This window comes from Phaseolus vulgaris, chromosome 1, assembly GCF_051622355.1.
Source record: "Phaseolus vulgaris cultivar YP4 chromosome 1, ASM5162235v1, whole genome shotgun sequence".
In the NCBI taxonomy this organism is placed as follows: Eukaryota; Viridiplantae; Streptophyta; class Magnoliopsida; order Fabales; family Fabaceae; genus Phaseolus; species Phaseolus vulgaris.
In genome coordinates this window covers 9,906,585-9,928,261 of record NC_143498.1, presented here as the reverse complement: position 1 = coordinate 9,928,261, position 21,677 = coordinate 9,906,585, and the positions used below count along the sequence as shown (strand labels likewise).

Sequence of the window (21,677 nt, the reverse complement as noted above, 5' to 3'; positions counted from 1 at the left end):
CTTTTTATGTGGCAAATTGTTTTCACATTTGTGGAACTCAATCCTTCTTACTTTTACACTTTTTAAGAAAATTAAAAACTTCATAGTTAAAAGTTTAAGTAAGTTTCTTTGAGTCTTCATAAGTGTTTTTCTTGTTTGTTTTGTTAAAAGTTTTGTCATTCTTTAAATTCTAATTTGGTTTAGCTTTTTTTCTTTTAACTTTTCTTGCTTGTCAACAAATCTTTCTTAAAGTTTTGTTGGGGATTCTTTGCATGAGCAAGTGATAAGAGTTTTGACCTCTTTCACTTGAAGTGTTGCTACCAAGTGCAGACCCTTGGGCGTTTTTGAAAATCTTTCTTAAGTGATTCTACCCCTTTTCCATTCTTTACTAAATAGTCGAGTGTTACACATGAGTGAATGCATTATTTGTTGTTAAAAACTAATTGTTTAACTTTTGTTGTGCGGAAATATGCATAATTTATCTTCAGGGGAATCTTTCAAACTACAATCAACTCAAAAGAAACGTCTTTTGGGGGAGCTTGAGAATACCAAGAGGAGCTTGACCCACAAGGAAGAGGAACTACAACAACTAATGGGAAGGATCCAAAGGCTAGATGATACACAAGTGAGACAAAACCGCGAGAGGAGATGAGAGCCTAGAAGAGCTACAAGACATTACATGTACTATGGAAGTCAAAAAGAAGAAGAAGATTGGAGAGTGCAAAATTAGACCCTACTTTTTATAAAATTACCTAGTTTTAATGGGGATAGTGACCCAAATGTATATCTATGAGGGGAAACTAAGGTAGAACAAATTTTTAATGTGTATGAGGTCGAAGAGGACCAAAAGGTTAATAAGTTAGCTTCCCTAGAATTTGAGGACTATGCCATGCAATGTTTTTTCTTTTGCTTGTTTCCATTTTGACAAAGTTTTTTGTTTTAAGAATAGTTTATCATTGTTTCTATTTAACAGTTATTAACAAAAATTTGTTTGCGCATAAATCTCTGATATTAAAAATTATGACATTAGACTCTGATACATGGAAAAAATCGCAAAAGACCTATTTATACTTATAGCTTTTATCATCATAAAAAAAGGGGAGATTGTTAAGACACTAGATAGTCTTAGATGATTCCTTGACTCACTAGACGATCTCATGATAAGAAACTTTAAGAATGTTTTAATGATAATTAAGAGAAAACTATAATGATGTGTTATGATTTGCAACAACACTATTAAGAATGAGAAGTTACTAAAACAGCAAAGCATAAAGGAATCACAAGTACACTTGCTAAAAAGAAAGACGAAATAACTCGTCAGACCATGTGTTGAAATAAACAAAGAAGTTTGACTTTACTAAAAGTGTTAGACGATGCAAATATGAAGTATGATAGACAATGTCTTCACTAAACTATTAATAATGAAATACATCATGAATTCTACTCATAGTTAGCAAGAATAATAATGCAAATGACAGATGATGTCTTAAGAAAACTCGCTAGACGATGTTCAAACATTGAAGATCTAAACAAAAGTCTCACAATTTTTTTAATCCAGTTTCTATTACAAAATATTGTTATATTGAGTTTCCATTTTTTTTAGTTTTTCCTAGTTACCTTGTTTAATTTTGTCATCAACAAAATGAAGTGTGTTGAACCAAGTGGTGTTCAAGCTTTGAAGAATCTAAAACCCTTTGAAGGATGTTGAAAGGTTGTGCTTGTTGTTGCTGAGTTGTCTTAGATAGGATCTGGGGTAGTTTGAGTTTTGTAATTCACCCTTGATCGAATCCAAAGCATAGGCAGTCTTAATCTTTTCAAAAGAAAAGTGTTTTTCAAACTAAGTGAAAACAACCTGTTGTTTTGTCGAAACAACCGATTGTTTTATACTTAGGTATTTTTAGAAAAGATTGAAAATTGTTTTTCAAATGGTTAAGCTGTTAAAACCAAAACAACCGATTGATTCGAGGAAACAACCGATTGTTTGTTTTGGTATCATAACAGAAAAGTGGTTTTTGCTTTGATTGAGCTTTAAATGTTTTTCTAACTGTTTACGCTCCAGTCTTTAATGCTTTGACCAATCTATTAAATGCAATGAATAAGGTTGTTAAGATTTGATAACAAACAACATCTTTGAATATATTCAGAAAAACAGATTTGAGAAATAACAATTAACAAAAGTTTTTGAGTTTTTCAAAGAGTTGAGATTGCTTAGAGATTGAGATTGATCAAAGTGTGTGAGATAGGATTTCTGCTTGTATTGATTTCATATTTGCTTCTGTAACAAGTGTAATCCTTGTATTTGTTGAATAAATATTTTTGTGTGGTTGCTGAGAAGTGTTGTGTGTTCTTGAGGGGATCAAGATCAACATTCTTAGTGTTGGTGTGTTGGCCAAGAGAAGTGTGTGTCTTGAGGGGATCAATGTCACTTTCTTGGTTGTGTTGTAAGTGATCTAGGTTTGATTGCTTAGTGGAATTCCTCAGTGGTTTCTGAGAAGACTGGATGTAGCTCTGGGTTTAGAGTGAACCAGTATAAATCTCTGTGTGCATTCTCCCTATCCCTTAACTCTTTAAATTCAGTTTTGATATTTGTAAATGGTATAAACAACCGATTGTTTCTGAGAAACAATCGATTGTTTTGCTGGTGTTGTGCTTTTAGCTTTGTGTTTTGAAAAACTGATTTCTTTATCAAGATATTCTCGAAGAAATTTCATTCAAGGCTTAAAAGTTTTTGAAATCCCTATTTAAACCATTCACCCCTGTAGTTTAAAGTCATATATTCTAACAAAGTGGTCATTAGTTTTGTCTTTCCATCTCTAACTCGTTACTCAACTCGCTCATTTTTTCTCCAATTTTTTCAAACTCGCACGCCAATTTGTTCTTTTCCTCTTCCGAAGCAAGTTGACAAACAAATTAGAGCAAATTGAAAAGGGAAGAGTCAATAGACCCATGAGTTAGAAAAAAAAGACAAAAATAATAGTTACTTCATCTCATTAATTACAAAATCAAATGACGGAATCCTTAGACAATTTTTTTTAAAATAACACTCATTTTTTTTAACAAAAAACCAATTAAAATAACACAAATTTGTGAGTTAGTTAAAACTAATATTAAAATATTTTTTAAGTTATCTATGTGATAAAAAAATCTTACGTATGTGAGACGGCATACTAGTTAATCTACACAAAGTCATATAGACAAACCTATTTAAATTTAAAAACATAATAACTGTATTAATTATCTCATTAATCATAAATATTATTATAATATAGTTGTAGTTGTGAAAGTACATTTTTTTTATTCCAAAAAAAAGAAGAACATTCCTTTTCCTGGTTAATAAGCGTCGGCAGCATCTAATTCTAAGGTAAAGTTTGTAATATGTGTCATCCATTTTTAGTAATTTGCCAAAACACTTTCAACGTGTGTCATAGAGCCCCATTTTCCCTCCTTTTTCTTTATATACCCCTTTTTCCATCGTCTAAAGTTCATGTCCACCACTCCATTTCACTCACGTTTTCTTCTTCTTTCTACTTATAAGCTCTAGAGAAAAAAATGGCAAGTGTTGATGAGATCCACAAGGCACAAAGGGCAGAACGCCCAGCTACAATCTTGGCAATAGCCACTGCTACTCCTCTCAACTGTGTGGAACAAAGCACCTATTCTGACTACTATTTTCGTGTCACCAAGAGTGAACATAAGACAGAGCTCAAAAAAAAATTCGACCGCTTATGTAATAACATCATATATACATGAATATTCCTTTTGTTTTTGTTTGGGTTAATTTTTTCCTTGGTTCATACCCTAATCATAGCATGCATGCATAACACACTTAACTCAGTTGCATTTATATTTCCTTAGGCAAAAAGTCAATGATTAAGAAGCGATACATGCAGTTGACAGAAGAGATGCTGAAGGAGCACCCGAACATTGGTGAGCACAATGCACCTTCATTGAATGCAAGGCAAGACTTGGTAGTGATGGAAGTAGCGAGGCTAGGAAAAGAGGCTGCAACAAAGGCCATAGAAGAATGGGGTGAACCAAAGTCTAAAGTCACCCACCTAATCTTTTGCACCACAAGTGGTAATGACATGCCTGGTGCTGACTACCAACTCACCAAACTCTTGGGGCTTAACCTCAATGTGAAGCGTTACATGATATACCAACAAGGATGTTATGCCGGTGGAACTGGTCTTCGTTTGGCCAAAGACTTGGCTGAAAACAACAAAGGTGCTCGTGTGTTATTAGTTTGCTCAGAAATCACCATATTCACCTTCCGTGGCCCCAGTGAGGCTCATGTTGATAACCTTGTGGGGCAATCACTCTTCGGAGATGGTGCTTCTGCTGCCATTATTGGTTCGGACGTAATACCCAATGTTGAGAAGCCTTTGTTTCAACTAGTGTGGACTTCTCAAACAATAGTGCCAAATACTGAAGAGGTCATGGCATTGCACCTTCGTGAAGCTGGTCTGACATTCCATGTTCTCAAGGGTCTTCCTGATCTTATTTCAAACAACATTGAGAATGTTCTTGTTGAAGCTTTTCAACCACTAAGCCTCTCTGATTATAACTCCATCTTTTGGATAGTGCATCCTGGTGGACGTGCAATTCTAGACCAAGTTGAGGAAAAGTTAGGTTTGAAGCCAGGAAAACTGCGAGCCAGTCGACATGTTCTTGCTGAGTATGGTAATATGGCAAGTGCTTGTGTGCTTTTCATAATGGATGAAATGAGGAACAAGTCCAAAGAAGCTGAACTTTCCACAACTGGAGAAGGTTTTGATTGGGGAGTACTGTTTGGTTTTGGACCTGGACTCACTATTGAGACTATTGTGCTGCGTAGTGTCATGCTGTAAATCCAAAATTCCTCTTACCAAGGGCACAAATCTAATGTCTTGTGTAATTTTCTTTATTATTGTCAATTACTTCTCATTTGCATTTCAATTATGTTGAGTGTTTTGTTTTAAAATGGAAAATATATTGAGATTCTCTGTTAAAAAAAGTCACATTACTATAAAGAAGCAAGTTCATTGATGCTGTATCAGTTGTTAGATGATCGAAAATGAATATTTTTGTTGACTGTTCTTTACATCATCAATAACCTTCATTGTGAACTTTCCAATATCAATGCCATCAACAAGTAAGCTGCACAGATGGAAAAAAAATGGTCAAAATTTAGAGGAATTTGTTTAGTAAAAATGTATGGAATAAAATAACAGGTTTTGTTTAGTTATATTATACCTTTGACATTACCACAACCATATATTTGCAATAGAATTGCAAATGGGACCCCATATTGCTCAACCACGCGCCTATCAATAGCTTCTCTTCGTACATTCTTAGACCTGTCTCCACAGGATTAGCTCTGTCCAAATCATGCCAAAACTCTGAAGCCAAAAACCTCTAATACTTGGTAGGATCTAGTCTCTCCATATGAAAATCTCCCTTATCAATACTATTTGTTTCCTCTGCACTTATATTTTATTGTTTAATCAATTTTGATTCAAGACAACATACATAAATTTTGGACTAACAAAGCCAAATTTTCGAGCTAATTCCACGGTTGAGTTTTGAGTTGGATAATAACTATAGTTGGGTTTGGAAGGATGGGAGGTGGTATCTTATACGGTTAATTCAGCTTATAATTGTTTTAGGGGGAGTTGTGAAGGAGAGGATACCATAGTATATAAGCAGTTTTGGAGGTGTAAACCGCAGCCTTCTGCACTCGTTACTGCTTGGAGGGTGTTGGACATTTGTTTGGCTAGTTTGGAGTCATTGCTTTGAATGGATTGGAGTGCAGTTCGTGTTTCACAACGTTCCTTTGCTAAATTTTTCCCAGTTCAAACTCAGAAATGCTCCCGGCGATGTATGGGGAGCGGTTTGGATTGCAGTGGTAAACGAGTTGTGGAAGCATAGGAACTGTTGAATCAAGTGTGTTCAAGCTTTGAAGAATCCAAATCCTTTGTGTTTGATGGAAGGCTGAATGTGCTTGTTGTTGTTGAGGTGCTTTAGAATAGGATCTGGGGTAGATTATATTTGTAATCCACTCTTTGTTGAATCTAAAGCTTAAGTGTTTTCAAATCTTTTAAGATTAAAGTGTTTTTCAAACTAAGTGAAAAACAACTTGTTGTTTTCTCGAAACAACCTGTTGTTTTGTCGAAACAACCGATTGTTTTATACTTAGGTGTTTTTGTAAAAGTTTGAAAACTGCTTTGGATGGTTGACTTGCTGTCAAACCTAAGCAACCGATTGATTCGCTATTTCAACTGATTGTTTGTTTGGAATCCTAACAGAAAACAGTTTTGTTTGTTAAAAAAGATTTAATTGATTTCATAATTGAATACGCTCTTGCTTTAAATGCTTTGACCAAGATTTGAATACTATAAATAGTTTGTTAATGTTTTATAACAAACAACAAGAAAGAAAAACATATTTGAGTTTTTCAAAGATTTTTTGAAGCATTTGAGTTTGAACTTTGAGCTTTGGATATTCAAGAGAGAAGTGAAATAGGATTACTCTGTATTGATTTCAGTTGATTCGGTAACAGTGTAATTCGTTCTGTGAATTGTGTACATTCTGGTGTTGTAAAGCCAAAAAGGGTTGTGTGCTCTTGAGGTTGTCAAGATCAACATTCTTGGTTCACTAATACAAAAAAACTTCATTAACGACTCTAAACAAAGACGGTTCCTAAATAACCATCGTTATAAGAGACACGGTGGCACTTTTGTAAATAAGTGGAACATATCACGACGGTTCAGTAAAGAACTGTCTTTATAAGGTGGAGCTGGGAGTTATAACGACGGTTCCATAAGGAATCGTCTTTGATTGCCTCAGCCTTGGAGTTATAACGACAGTAACCGTCTTTGATTCACTACAAAAAAACGTGTATAATGCGGCAGTTATTTTCGTAAAAAACTGGCGTTTTTAACCGCCGCATTATACGTCTGTGGCGGTATTGCGTACCGCCAGAATTCTTGCCGCCACAAAGTTTAATGTGGCGGTCAAATGAGAATCGTTGTAGCAGACGCCATAGTATGCATTGTATAATGTGGCGGTTTTAAGCGTGCAATTGACGTCAGTTATAAATGTCGTAATTTTAAAACTGGGTAAACCAATTCTTACGTAAATAGTGACAGTTTTAACCGCCACTTAATATAGTATAGTATGACATTTATAATACACTTTATAACTGTCATAATTCGAATATTAAATATTAAATATTTAATTTTATTTTAATATTTATAATAATTTTATTCAATTCTATTTTATAATTTGATTTCATAATATTATTTAATTTGATATTATAATTAAACTTTAATTTTATTTTTAATATTTATAATAATTTATTTAATTCTATTTTATAATTTGATTTTATAATATTAATTAATTTGGTATTATGTTTCGTAATATATATAATTAAGTTATAACATAAACTAATTTCATAATATAATTAAAATTGAGAAATATAATAATCAAAAGATGAGTTCATTCATTCATTGAAAGAACAAAGTTGATAATGTCAAACTAATCCAATTAACAAGTAAATTAAATTGTCAAAATGTAAATTGTTTCACTTTCTAAACATATTACAAGTAAATTCTCAATCCTAATTTTCTTACTCCCTCCACTTGATCTTATATTCTGGTTTGGTGATGGAGCACCACTAGCAACATCCGGTGCCTGGAATAAGTTAAAATATGTTTAAAATTAATTGACAATTTTTAAAAAATAAATGAAAACAATATTATAATAAAATTTTAAGTATAGTAATTTATACCTCATTAATAGATGCTTGTACCAAATTTGTTGCCATTGCAGCAAAATGTTCCGGCACGTCTGGTCTAAAAGTAATGTAGGCTAGCATAGTATGCATTTGGCTCCTTACAACTGCAAGTTCAGTTGCCATATTTTCTACCTTTTCTTCAACATTTGTTGAAGACCCACCACTAGAGGAACCATTATTCATATTGCTTATCCTTGTTGTGGATTTCCTGAAAGAAAGGGTAGGACAAGCTCCATATGAAAGTCCTCTGACCCTCCCTGGATGCTCCTTTCCAAAAATGACACCAACAGGATCATTTGGAGATATATGTGATGCAGTTTCTGGATTTTCCAGCATTAACTCATCAATTTTATCCTACATAAAAATGGAAGCAACCAACTTTAATGTTCGTATTCCCAAAACAGTCCAAAACAGTCCAAGACAGTATCCAAAATAGCCCAAAACAATCCAAAACAGTCCAAAACAATATATACCCATGGTAGAGACAATATGTTCCCAAAACAGTCTAAAACAGTCTAAGACAATATCCAAAATAGCCCAAAACAATCCAAAACAGTCCAAAACAATATATACCCATGGTAGAGACAATATGTTCCCAAAAAAGTGTTCAAAACAGTCCAAGGAAGTATCCAAGATAGCCCAAAACAATCCAAAATAGTCCAAAACAATATATACCCATGATAGAGACAATATGTTCCTAAAACAATCCAAAACAATTCAAGACAGTATCCAAAATAGCCCAAAACAATTCAAAACAGTCCAAAACAATATATACCCTTGGTAGAGACAAAGTGTTCCCAAAATAATCGAAAACAATTCAAGACAGTATCCAAAATAGCCCAAAACAGTCCAAAATAGTATATACTCATGGCAGACACAATATGTTCCCAAAACAGTGTCCAAAACAGTCCAAGACAGTATCCAAAATAGCCCAAAACAATCCAAAACAGTCTAAAACAATCCAAAACAGTCCAAAACAATATATACCCATGGTAGAGACAATATGTTCCTAAAACAGTCCAAGACAGTGTCCAAAATAACCCAAAACAATCCAAAACAGTCTAAGACAGTATCTAAAATAGTCCAAAATAGTCCAAAACAATATCCAAATCAGTATCCAAATCCAAAATAGTATGTCTCAAAAACAGTATATACAAAACTGATATAATTAGAAGTTACCCCAATCTCCATAGCTTCATCATTAACATACGTGCCATTCTTCCTCTTGTGTGTGATCTTCCACATCTCAGCTCGGCCAATGTTCCTACCAGTCTCAATTTTCTATACATTCCAAAAAGGATAATATAATTACAAAAATACATAATATATTATAAATCAAAATATATGCCAAATTCACAAAACTACATATAAGTAAATATACCAGATTATCCCTCCTTCTTGACAATGCCATAGCTCCACCAGTGTGAGGAGGAATAGTTTGTTTCTTTCTTATCTCTCTATTCCTGTTACACAGTTTCTACACAATAAAATGAAATCAGTTTTTGCAAATTTAAAATCAAGTTGAGTGAGAAATATATGAAATGAAAAGTATGTACCACTGTGGAAGGCTTGAGAGGATAATCCACAAATATAGCCCACTGCTCCATGTTAAGACCATCTGGAACATTCTTTATTAAGTCATTTCTGCTTAACACTGGGTCATAGAATTCATTCCAGAGCTTGCATCTATACTCCCTCCACAATTTGCCAATTTTGAACATAACATCTCTCTTAGCGAGATCTTCATTTACCTTGAAGCAAAAACGACTCTTCAAATAATACAATAGTTAGTCCACATATATATTCAAAAACTGAAATAAGAATGTACATATTTAATGTTTTATTGAATGTAGGGTCAATTACCTTTAGTGCATTCTCCCATATAGTATCCTTGTAAGTATCAGGCACAAATGACCAACTTTCAAAACTTATAGGCAACAATATATGATTTGCTGCTAGCTGTCCACAAACTCCAGCAAGCAAACCACATGCTTCTCCAATGGGTTGAAAGTTATCATCATAGTTGACAACCACACGTGTTCCAGTGGGCAAATTATGAGCATCCCTAACCTTGAGCTTCATTTTCTGAGTAACTCCATGCTCATCTATAAAGTATAATACATTAAGGTATTTACAATGAAAGTAATTAAATGAAAAAGAAAAACACAACAACAAAATTAACATATCTTTACCTATAGTATCAACAAACCAATAGTGGTTTGAATGTCTGCCTTTTTTTGGTGCCACCCTTTCTGCTTCAGATTCTAATGTATGCGGTTGTGCAGATAGAGGGGTATATGGTTCTGTAGACTCGGATGTATGTGGCAGTGTAGACTCAGATGTATGTGGTAGTGCAGACTCAGATGTGCCTTCAGGTTGTGCAGATTGTGCAGATTGGTGGTTGAGTAGACTCAGTTTGTGGTAGTGCTGCTGATTCAAAAGTAGGTTGTAAATCTCGTCGTTGAGTAGATTTTGAGATTTGTGGTGGTGTATGTCCAGATGCTTGTGGTAATGGAGATCCAAAATGTGGTTGACCAGATTTAGTTATTTGTTGACGTGTAGTTTGAGGCGTGTCATTAGGTTGAACATAGTTCCTCACAGATGTGTCTGAACTATGTCCACCAATTGCCTTAAGCAAGTTCTTAATCCTCTTAGGCTTAGGCATATCTGCACATAAAAAGGAAAGAATAAAATACAAAAACAAGATATAACAATGCATATCAAAGTACATAATCAAATAGATGTGCAACTAACAATAACCATACATGTGCAGTTTTATTAACAGACCAAACTTATTATTACTCTGACATTGAGTCATTTTCATGAAGTTCGTGATCATTGTTGTCCTCGTTTAATAATTCATCATCTTCATCATCCCTAAACAATGGCAAATGGTCAGACTCGCTGAAAAATTGGTTTAAATCTTGTTGTGGACATGGTTCCAGTTCACAAACTTCATTATCTCCTTCTCCCATATCATACAAGTCTCGTGGTTTCAAGTGGACGACAATTTTCCAATCCTTGTTAACTTCATCATTAACATAATATACCATTTCAGCCTGTGAAGCTTCAATATATGGATCATGCTCCTCACGATCTCCCATGTGAATTAATCTTGAAAAATTAATAGAAGTAAAACCCCACGGATCCTTTCTAAGCCCCCTATCTCTTGTGGTGTCAGCCCATTTACATTTGAACAATGTCACTTTATAACGACCATAGTAATTAAGCTCAATTATATCTTCTAAATTTTCCATAGTATGCCAAATCCGCTTTCCTAATGTTTTGATGAGCCATACTTGCAACACATGATGTTGATGAAGTTAAGTAAACTCCACTGTTTTGGGTTTTTAACCCATGTTCTTGACTTTCGGTCCTAAAATTGAATCCATTTACATTGAAGGCATAAAATCTTCTACCATGTGGAGTCGGACCTTGAGATAGATACTTAAGATCATTTGACACTGTACTTGAAATGTCTGGGTTATTAATCTACAAAAATAAGGATTGAATGTGTGAACATATGTTACAAACTTTAATAAAACAATTATAAAAACAGTTTCTACGTACCCTTTGAGTAAACCAATTCATGAAATCCTTATTAACAATCCTTTCTATCTCTATATTTGAAATTCTTCTCCCTCTAGACCTCCTTCGCAAATGACATTTAAATTCCCTAAGAAATAATCATAACCAATGTGTTACTAATGATTCCATTAAGGACACATTTTGAATATAATTAAATTTATAGTTGTGTTAACACTCACTGAATGAAAGGGGTAACTTCAGGGCAATTAAATAAAACATATCGATGTGCTTGAGTTCTTTGCATGGTTGACAACTCAAAAGTTGAAGAGGCACTTACTACTCTACCAATTGGTGGGAAAATGGTACTCAATTGTGGCATATTTGTATTACAAGAATCATCCACACGTGAAGGTCTGTTACTTCTTGTTTCAACCCCTTCTATATATTCAGAGGTAAAGGTCAGAACCTCTTCAGCTAGGTATCCTTCGGCAATGGAACCTTCAGGTTGTGCCTTGTTTCGAACATATGATTTTAAATGTCCCAAATACCTATAAAATAATTTTTCAATTAGGATAATCAAATATGAAGCTTAAAAAAACTTCAAAATCTATGTGTGCCAAAAACATTTACCTTTCTATGGGATACATCCAACGATAATTAACTGGGCCTCCAAGTTTGGCCTCACCAACTAAGTGACAATTTAAGTGCACCATAACTGTAAAAAAAGTAGGAGGGAACAACATTTCCATGTGGCAAAGAGTTTCAATGATGCAGGAATGAAGTTTATCAAGTTCGGTTTGGCTTAAACTTTTGCCACATAATTGTCGAAAAAATGAACATAGTTCTACTATCACTGCAGTCACATTGTTTGGTAAAACATTACGTATGGCAATGGGTAGTAAATGTTCCATAAGAATATGACAATCATGACTCTTGAGGCCAAAAATCTTTCCAGCTTTCAAATCAATACACCTTGAAATATTACTTGAGTATCCATCTGGCATTTTCACATCTTTCAGTGTTTGTAAAAACGTTTTTTTCTTTGGTTTTGACAATGAAAACACACTTGGCCGAAATCTTCCTCTTTCATCTGGCCAAAGTTCCTTCCTTATACCCATTTCTTTAAGTACCTTTCGGGCTTTTAAATTATCTTTTGATTTCTTAGGGTCATTGAGTAATGTATACAAAACATTGTCACAAACATTTTTTTTTCAATATGCATGACATCTAGACAATGGTGTAACAAGTTCGTCTCCCAATAAGGAAGATCAAAAAATATACTTCTCTTTTTCCATTGTTCTGCTCCAACAACTTCAAGAACATTTTTTCCCCGACCCCTTTTACTTGTATCCGTAGGTTCTAATGGTTTTCCAAATGTAACATTGATACCCTCAACTTGTTTAAATATGTCTGACCCTGACAAATGTTCTGGTGCTTCCCTTAGTTCAGTTCTTCTGTCAAAAAGAGAACTACTCAATCTGAATCTATGTTCTTTATGTAAAAATCGACGGTGTCCCATAAAGCTGTATTCGCCCCTATACAACAAAGAAGACTCAGTGTCAAAGTTACAAGTTGGGCAAGCAAGACCAGTGTGCGTGTTCCATCCAGATAAATTGCCTAGGCCAGGGAAGTCACTAATTGTCCACAACAAAGTCGCTCGCAATGTAAACATTTCTTTTTTCGAATAATCAAAAGATTGCACTCCATCGAACTAGAGCTGCTTTAATTCTTTTATGAGTGGTTGTAAGTATACATCAATGTCGTTTCCTGTCATTTGTTTTCCAGGAATTATCATGGATAGGATAAAAGAGGTTTGCTTCATACACTCCTAAGGAGGACGATTGTATGGGATGAGGACTACTGGCCATATACTATAGCTTGTACTCATGGTTCCGAAAGGGTTGAAGCCATCACTAGCTAAGCCCAGTCGTACATTTCGATGATCATTTGCAAATTATGGATGTAATACATCAAATGCTTTCCAAGCCTCGGAATCTCTAGGATGCCTCATCAACCCATCCTGGTTATCCTCTGATGCATGCCATGTCATAGATTCAGTTGTCTTAGAACTCATAAACAATCGTTGCAATCTTGACTTCAATGGAAAGTAACGCAAGATCTTTGCATATTGTTTCTTATCTTTATCTTTCCACTTAGACGTTTTGCACCGTTTACATTCTTCTAAGCTTTCATTCTCTTCACCCCAATATAGCATGCAATCTTTTGGACAAGCTGGTATTTTGACATAATTAAGACCAAGTTTGTTAATCACATTCTTGGCCTCATAAAATGAGTTAGGAAACTTAGCATGTTCAAATGCGTCCTTTAGCAAGTTTAGAATCATGGTCATTGCTTTATCACTCATTCTACACATGCATTTTATATGATACAACTTCAACATGAATGATAACTTTGAATACTTGGTATAACCTTCATATAGTGGTTCATTATTGTCCTTCAACAACGCATCAAAGTTTGTATTTCCTTCACCATGCAACATATCATCTTGTACACCATCATCTTGAGTACCCTCATCAATGTGATCATCGTGGTGCCCCACAAACCCAAATGCATCGTTCAATATGTCTTCCATTGGATTATGAGATTCTATGACATCTTCAATGACATGCGCACTTGGAACAACCACAGCCTCATTTCCACTTAGTCCTTCACCGTGCATATACCAAGTTTGGTAGTTTTGAGGAAAAGTGCTACATGTTAAGTGTTCTTGAACTACATCCCTTGTTTGCCACTTATTGAAACCACACTTTGAACACGGACACTTTATGACAACACCATTAGCATGTCCAAATGCAAATTCCAAAAATTCATTCAAACCATTTGCATATTCAATGGTGTTTCGTGGTTTAGAAATCCAACTCTTATCAATTGGCATGACTACAAAACAAAACACCATAACAAAAAATTACTTACATAAATGTGTTAACTACATAAAATAGTTAATCAGAACCTACATTTACCAAACTAGCTTTTGGTAAATTTTATGGGTCACACAAACAAAATTTTAATTATACAACCAATCTATATGCTTCAAAACAGATCTGGATGGTTGAATATAAAGTTAGATCCAAACCAATTTGCAAGTTGGTTTGGATCAATTGTTGTCTCTATGAATTTCTTAATCATTCTATAAATAACCATTATCAAATAACCATTATAAATAACCATTATCATTCTATAAGCTAACACAATGCAATCAAAATTTAAGTACGTGCAGGTCATCTTCAAATTAATGAAACTAAGTACGTGCTTAACCAATGTCACTGACATTCCCCCTCTGAACACACCATAGATGGGAAAAGGTAATCATATACTTCTTTTAAATTTATAGAGAATTAAGTTATGATAATATCGCTCTAAATTTCATATAAATCTTTGCATATTTCATAAAAAAATACATGGTTTATGCACTGTGGTTGCTTTGTGCCTTTGTTGTATATTGTTACCTGGAATATTTACCTTATACATGTAAAAAATACTGAAGGACAGAATTGCACTGCAGGTTTGATCTAGAGTTACACATAGTGCACGAAACTCCATCTGGACAAACAACTGTGATAGGAATACTGTACAAGATTGGAAGAAGACCAAATTCTTTCTTGTCATCGGTAAATTAAATTTTTGTGTCTCTCATTGTGCATGAATATGTCTAAGTTTGTAAAGGCTAATATATAATAAAAGTTGAAGTAAGACATGAACCCTTGCTTTTTGTAGTTAACCATTCATATAAAGGCCATTTCTAATAGCACGGAAGCAAAAAGAATGGTGGGTGTAGTTGACCCTAGGCAAATCAAAATTTTCTACAAGCAGTATTACAAGTATATGGGCTCGCTGACTATTCCTCCTTGCATTAAGAATATTTCTTGGACCATCGTTAGAGAGGTACACGTCCTAACTATCTAGAATTTTAGTTATCTTAGTATGTTTATCATGAATGATGTTTGCTGCAAGGTCCTTCTCGTGCTTAAGCTTTTTTTCAAGTCTTTGAACATAGTACAAGTTTTAAGTGTTGTTGGGACTTTTATACAAATTTTTGGGTTTGTTAATATATAAATGACCTATATATAAATGAATTAAAGAAAACATTTCAATATGTCACAATCTTTATACATAATATATCATCCGAAACAATTGAAAAACAAAAAACTAGACTCCTGTTACACTTGCTTTAACAGTCAAAATTTAACAACCAGTTATTCAAGGTTTCACAAGATCTAAGGTTAGCCACATACAAATGTGGTTACACAAGCTCAAAAACAATAAAACTACAATAAGAGTATCTTGCAAATGGCTAAAACCGACTCATGCTTAAGTAGAATAAAAATAAATGGCTAAACCTGTAATAAATTCCTGGGGTTGAACCTGAATTTGCAATATTATCCTGGAACAGTATGGTGTAAGAAATAAAATAGACCTGCAAGAAAACAAAAAAAAAAATAACACGTTACAAATTGGAAAATACATAAAAATAACCTTTAAGATCTAATTTTTAAACAATGCAGACATACAAGAACAAGTTGAGATAATTCATTTTATAGAGTTCAATGGTGTCAATTGATCCAAATAAAATACTTTTTGTAACGTAAATGTTTTTTTGTTCAATGTTGTTTATTCATCTTATCTAATGACCAAATTTGAAGCTCCAATCCCAATTACGCTGCAGCATCGTGGAAAGCAAGCCACTTAGTTAGGACCATGCATGGCTTCTCATTTGTCCTATTTTCCCACTTTCTTAGCTTTTCTTCACCCAAACTCTATCTTACAGGATCCAATATAATCCATAACTCAGATTCATGTTCCCTTCATGTTCCTATACTGCTTTGGGACCAAACCCAACACAAAAAAACCAATGGATCACTGTCACTGTTTAAGCAAATTCTTGTGAAGCAACTTATCACATGCACAGAAAAAAAGTCATTGCTTCCACGTTGTTTACATCTAGTTTATTCATAAATTTATTTGATGGAGCATTTGATGGGCATATACTTTTATCAAATCATAAATCTGATTGATTCTTCCACAGGAATATTACGGGCCTCTTCCTTTTACCCCGATCATTACCAACCCAAAAACCTACACATATGGTCTAAAGAAACTATTGTTTAAGGTCCCCTCAATACCACAATTCAGCACTCATTATGTCACTTGTGCAGTAAAACCAAGTATAATAAAAATGATTGTGGCAGCGTCTAAGAATTTGAATCCAAAGCTGAACCTCCTGTCCACACGCTAGTTTACTGATATGTAGTGACTTGACATTCTTCATCTTCCATGACCCAGCATGAACCAGCAACGGTTGTTGACATCCAATATACCTTACATGGCCACCTGCAGGGTTCATTAACAGTGTTCCATTCCTTATTTCATCTGCATACCCAACACAAACGCCCTACACCCTTGCTAGCATTCTTTCAACCATACTTCCATTCTTCTATATTCTACATTCCAGCAGCATACCACAATTTGATTTGTGTACTTTTACATTCCAACGTATACACACCAACAAATTGAATGATTAAAACAGAATTTCTGCAGCCAAATTCAAGATCCTTTCTCCATGTAGCTCCTAAGGTGATCGTGCATACCACTTGCTCTGCTCCACACACAAAACCTCATAATTAAAGCTTCTTGCAAATGCTGCTACTGCCACTCTACCTTGACCTACACAAACCACACCAACATTCTTTGTCTAACATCAAACAGCTTCAAACCTCCCTTTTACACCTCCAATCGGCTTCTAGCTCCAAGTCTGGCATCAGAGTTACCTGGAAGCCACCTAGCAAACCCGATCACCCTTGGAGTAGCACCTTGAGCCAGCACCTGCTCTGAACCAGGAGCGCCTTATCATCCTATCCTCACATCCTTCCACCCTTCAACACCCCAACTTCTCCTTAAAACCTAATACTTATACTTGGCATGAGATACAACAACCACCTCCATATCAGTAACTTTGCAAGCAAATGTTTGGGTTAAGAATCCAATCCGAGTATGAATATGTAAAAGGAGCCGCACCAAATTTCAGACATAACCAAGTGGCCAATTGAGCTAAATGGAAGACTTCATCAGCGTCCGGTAGACCTTGTTTAAACACAATCAGGTTTCTCTGATCCCATATGCTTCGAACAATTGCGACCCATATGCCCTTCCAGACTTGATTCTATTTAACGGTTAAATGAGTGATATGGAAACTCTCAAAGTGAATTAAGAGATCCTTGTGCTGAACAGAACCACAAAATCCAAACCAACTAAGTTATTGGTTTCTAAAGAAGAAAAAGATCTCATTGAGAGATAATGAGCATTCCTTCCACCAACGAATCCCAAATCTGCTAACCACTTTTCACATATACATGGTGTGCAAGTGCAAAGAGAGAAGTATAGTGTGATTTTACCTGTTAATGATTTTAACCTATAACAATTTCAAACAATACATTCCCAAGACAGAGGTTTAGGGTTTCGTGAGCACAAACCTGAAACAACCTAGCGCGAAGGCGGCAATGGCAGACTTAGGGTTTCTTGAAGGTCAGAGGAACAACCTTGAGCGGAGGCGGCAATGGCGGACAGAGGGTTTCGTGAAGGTCGCCTGAGGGTTTCGTGGGTCGTGAAGGTTGCGTTAGCGGAGAAGGGGAAGAGAAAACGCTGCTGGTTTCATGAAGACACTAGAAGACATTGATTTCCAAAGTGGGAGACAACGCTGGTTTCCAAAGAAGGGGAAGAGAAAATGTTGTTGGTTTCATGAAGACACTAGAGGGGGAAGACGTTGGTTTCCAAAGTGGGAGACAAGGCTTGTCCAAAGAGTGGGAGGCACGGTTTCAAAAACAATATCAATTTTCAACAAATTTTTTTTTTTTTAAATGAAAATAAAGAGGAATGGTATAGAAGGGAAAGCAAACGCGGGAATTTTATTCTGAAGGATAATTATGGCAGTTAAAAATGCCATATTCTAAAGGATCATTGTGGCGGTTACTAAAATGTCGTATTATACGGCAGATTGTGGCGGTTATTAATAACCGCCATATTAAAACCGCCGCATTATACACGTTTTTTTGTAGTGATTGGCTTAAAAAACTGGAAAACCAGTCGCGTCTCTTTCACTCTTCACTTTACCTCTTGTTCTTCACTCTCACAGCTTTCGTGCCGCCGTTCCTAAGCCAAACGTCACCTCCACGCTTCACCGGTGACGTTTCCGCGCGCTCCGCAACAACACAGATCGAGCGCTCCCCTCTGCCACTGGTGGACTAAGCTCCACTCTGCCACTGCTGGTTCGCGCCGTCGTGCGCATCTCCGCCTTCATTGGCTTCCTGCGTCGTCGTGGGTCGCGCTCTTCTCTGCCACCGCCGTCGTGGCTTCCTACGCCGTCGTGGGTCGCGCTCTTCTCTAGTCATCGTCACCGCCGCACCGTGCCTCGCCACCTCTGCGGCTCGCCACCTCTGCGGTTCCGCACAGCTGCGCCTCGTCGTCGCCGCACTTGTCATTCCTTGTGGACTTTGTTTCCGCCTAATCTCTGCCTTGTAAGTCTCCGTGACAACATTTTCGCATTCCCGCGGATAGGCGCCAACTTTGTCTGCCACTTTTGTTTCGCTCCATTTCCAGGTTAGTATTTTATTTATTTATTTAATAATATATTAAATTTTATTTTATATATATATTGCTTTAATAATTGTTAGATATTATTTTAATGATTTGATATTGTCTTTACATATTAAACGTACTGATTCTGAGTCCGGAGGTGTCCGACCTTCGGCAATGTTGGTTTAGGTTTTAATAATTACATATTGTCTTTACGTATTAAACGTACTGATTCTGAGTCCGGAGGTGTCCGACCTTCGGCAATGTTGGTTTAGGTTTATAATGAATAAGATACTACATTTGATTATATGGAATACATTGATTTTGTGGGTGTTTGACTTTCGCCAATTTTGATTTAGATTTTCTTAGTTTACCAATTCTATGGATCAAAGTTGGATTAATACACCAAGGATAAGTGATGCTTACGAAAAAGGGATTGAAGAATTCTTACAATTTGCGTAGCATAATGATAAGTGTCTAATTTCAGTAATATTTCATATTAAAATATAGCACTTATGAGGATTTATTGCTAATTTACATATAAAATAATCCCTAATTTATGAATTTATACCTTTTTACATTTTGTATGATCTTTATTTGAATAAGAGTATTTTATTCCCAAATTTGGTGTTAATTGCAGATTTCTGAGGAAGATTGGAGATTTGGATTAAAGATGAATGATTTGAGCCAAAAAGATAAAGATAGAAGGTCCCAGAATGAAAGAAAAAAAGAAAGAAAGATTGGGCCTTTTTTATGTTTTATCATTTAGCCCATTAGCGCGACACAATAAACAACCTAACCCTAGAAAACTAGGATAAATAGAGGGCTAAAGGCTCAACCTTAGTGTGTCAGATTGACAGGAAAACACCATAGAGTGAATTGTAACCCAATTGGGAGAATGGAAGGTGATAGAAGTATGCGTGGCTAATTCTACCCTTTGGGATTGGGAGTAATCTGCTCAAACTCTTATGTATTGAGGTGATATTTGATATATTAATATTCAGTTCTTGATTGATTATTGGTATTATTGTTTTACTTTTAATTCTCCGTGACAAATTGAGAATCTTAAATCTGACCGGGAGGTATTTTTAGGGTTCGGACCTAAACAACAATACTTAACATATTTGAGTGCTAGGAATAGACTTGAAATGTTAATTGCTATTAAATGTCTGAGCTTCGTTCTAAGTTGTTCTTATAAGTATGCGAGGGATCGATAGTTAGGGAACATTCTTAAGGATTTTATATGCGAGGAATCGATATAAATGATTTTTATACGGGCATCAATTTCAATTAAAGAACTTAATATTAACATGCTAATCAAAATACATGAGAGTGAGAGAGATGAAACTTAATCCCAATTTTTCCAATTGAAGCAACTAATTCTTTGTTTGTTTTCTTATTGATCAGTGCCAACATAATCACTTCACACTCTTTTTTATTGTTCTGTTGTTATATTTAGCGAATATTGTACTCGATGATTCACTGTTCTTTGGGATCGATATCCGTCCTTAGGGACAATTATTACTTCTGACAAACGCGGTGCACTTGCCGTAAAAAGTCATCAAGTTTTTGGCGCCGTTGCCGGGGACAGGTTTGATTTGTTGAGTATAATTTCCTAAATATTGTGAATATACTAACTATTTTTTTTTATGTGAATAATTTTTTTTTAGTTTTTATTTTTTTTAATTTGAATATTTTTGTAAATATTTTGTTTTTCTTTTTAGATGTGAATAATTTTGTTTTTTTTTTCTAGATTTTTTTATTATTTTGTAAAGATTTTGTTTTTTTCTCTAGTTTTGAATACGTACAATGTTTTTTTTTAGATGTGAATATGTTTATTTTTATTTTTGTAAAACTGTTTTTTATGTTAATTTTTTTTAAAGTTTTTTTTTTATTTGTTTACTTTATTTCTTTTATTTTGATTTTGTTTTGTTATATTTTTTTTTTTTACTTCTTTTGTTTTTATATTGTTTACGTAGTTTTTTTTACTGTAATTATTTTATTTTGTTTTGATTTTGTTTTGTTATATTTTATTTTATTTTATTCTTTATTTTTTTTTATATTATTTACTTATTTTTTTTTTACTGTAATTATTTTATTTTATTTTTGTATTTATTATATTTTTATTTTATTTTTATTTGGATTTTGTTTGATCATATTTTATTTTTACGTTTAGCTTAAGTTGTTTATTTAGAGTTTACGTAGTTTTTATTTATTTATTATTTATTACTATTAGTTTCTGTTTTATTTTTGTTTCATTTTTTTTAATAGTTATTTATTTTATTTTATTTTTATTTTTATTTTTAGTTTTATTATTTTCTTTGATTTCATTCTTAGTTTTTATTTTACGCAAGTTGTTTTTTTTATCTATATATTCTGTTTTAGTTTTCTTAGTTAGTTATTTAATTTCGTTTATTTTGTATATTTTTAGTTTTTATATATTATTCTTGTTTTTATTTATTTTATTTTTCTTTTTGTTAAAAATTATAGTTTTATTATTTTATTTATTTTTTAGTTTTTATTTAAGCAAGTTTTTGTTTTTCTTGTTTTGTTTTTCATTTACTATTTATTTCTCTTTCTCTTGTTATTTTAAATTTTCTGTTTTCTTTATTTCATTTAAAAAAAAAAAAAAAAAAACTATTTACTTGTTATACTAATCTTTGCTTGAGTTGTCTTATGATATTAAGAAAACAAGTTTTTATACAATTGAGAAGACAACCCAGAAGAATAGAAGTTAAAAATAAAGAAAAAAGAAGCAAGGAGAGAAGTTAGAAAAGACTGAGAGATGATGATGACGGTACCTATCACC

At 34.2% G+C, this 21,677-nt stretch overlaps 1 protein-coding gene and 1 pseudogene across 1 annotated transcript; one reads left to right on the top strand and one right to left on the bottom strand.

Moving 5' to 3' along the window:
* Positions 1-3,463: 3,463 nt before the first annotated feature.
* LOC137813483 (chalcone synthase 1B) lies at positions 3,464-4,946 on the top strand. The gene is made up of 2 exons (XM_068615773.1): positions 3,464-3,706; positions 3,835-4,946. Exons 1-2 carry the CDS (start codon positions 3,529-3,531, stop codon positions 4,824-4,826), a joined length of 1,170 nt encoding a protein of 389 aa, XP_068471874.1. The 5' UTR covers positions 3,464-3,528; the 3' UTR covers positions 4,827-4,946.
* Positions 4,947-10,551: 5,605 nt separating this feature from the next.
* On the bottom strand, positions 10,552-14,177 carry LOC137815478 (uncharacterized; annotated as a pseudogene).
* Positions 14,178-21,677: the final 7,500 nt, after the last annotated feature.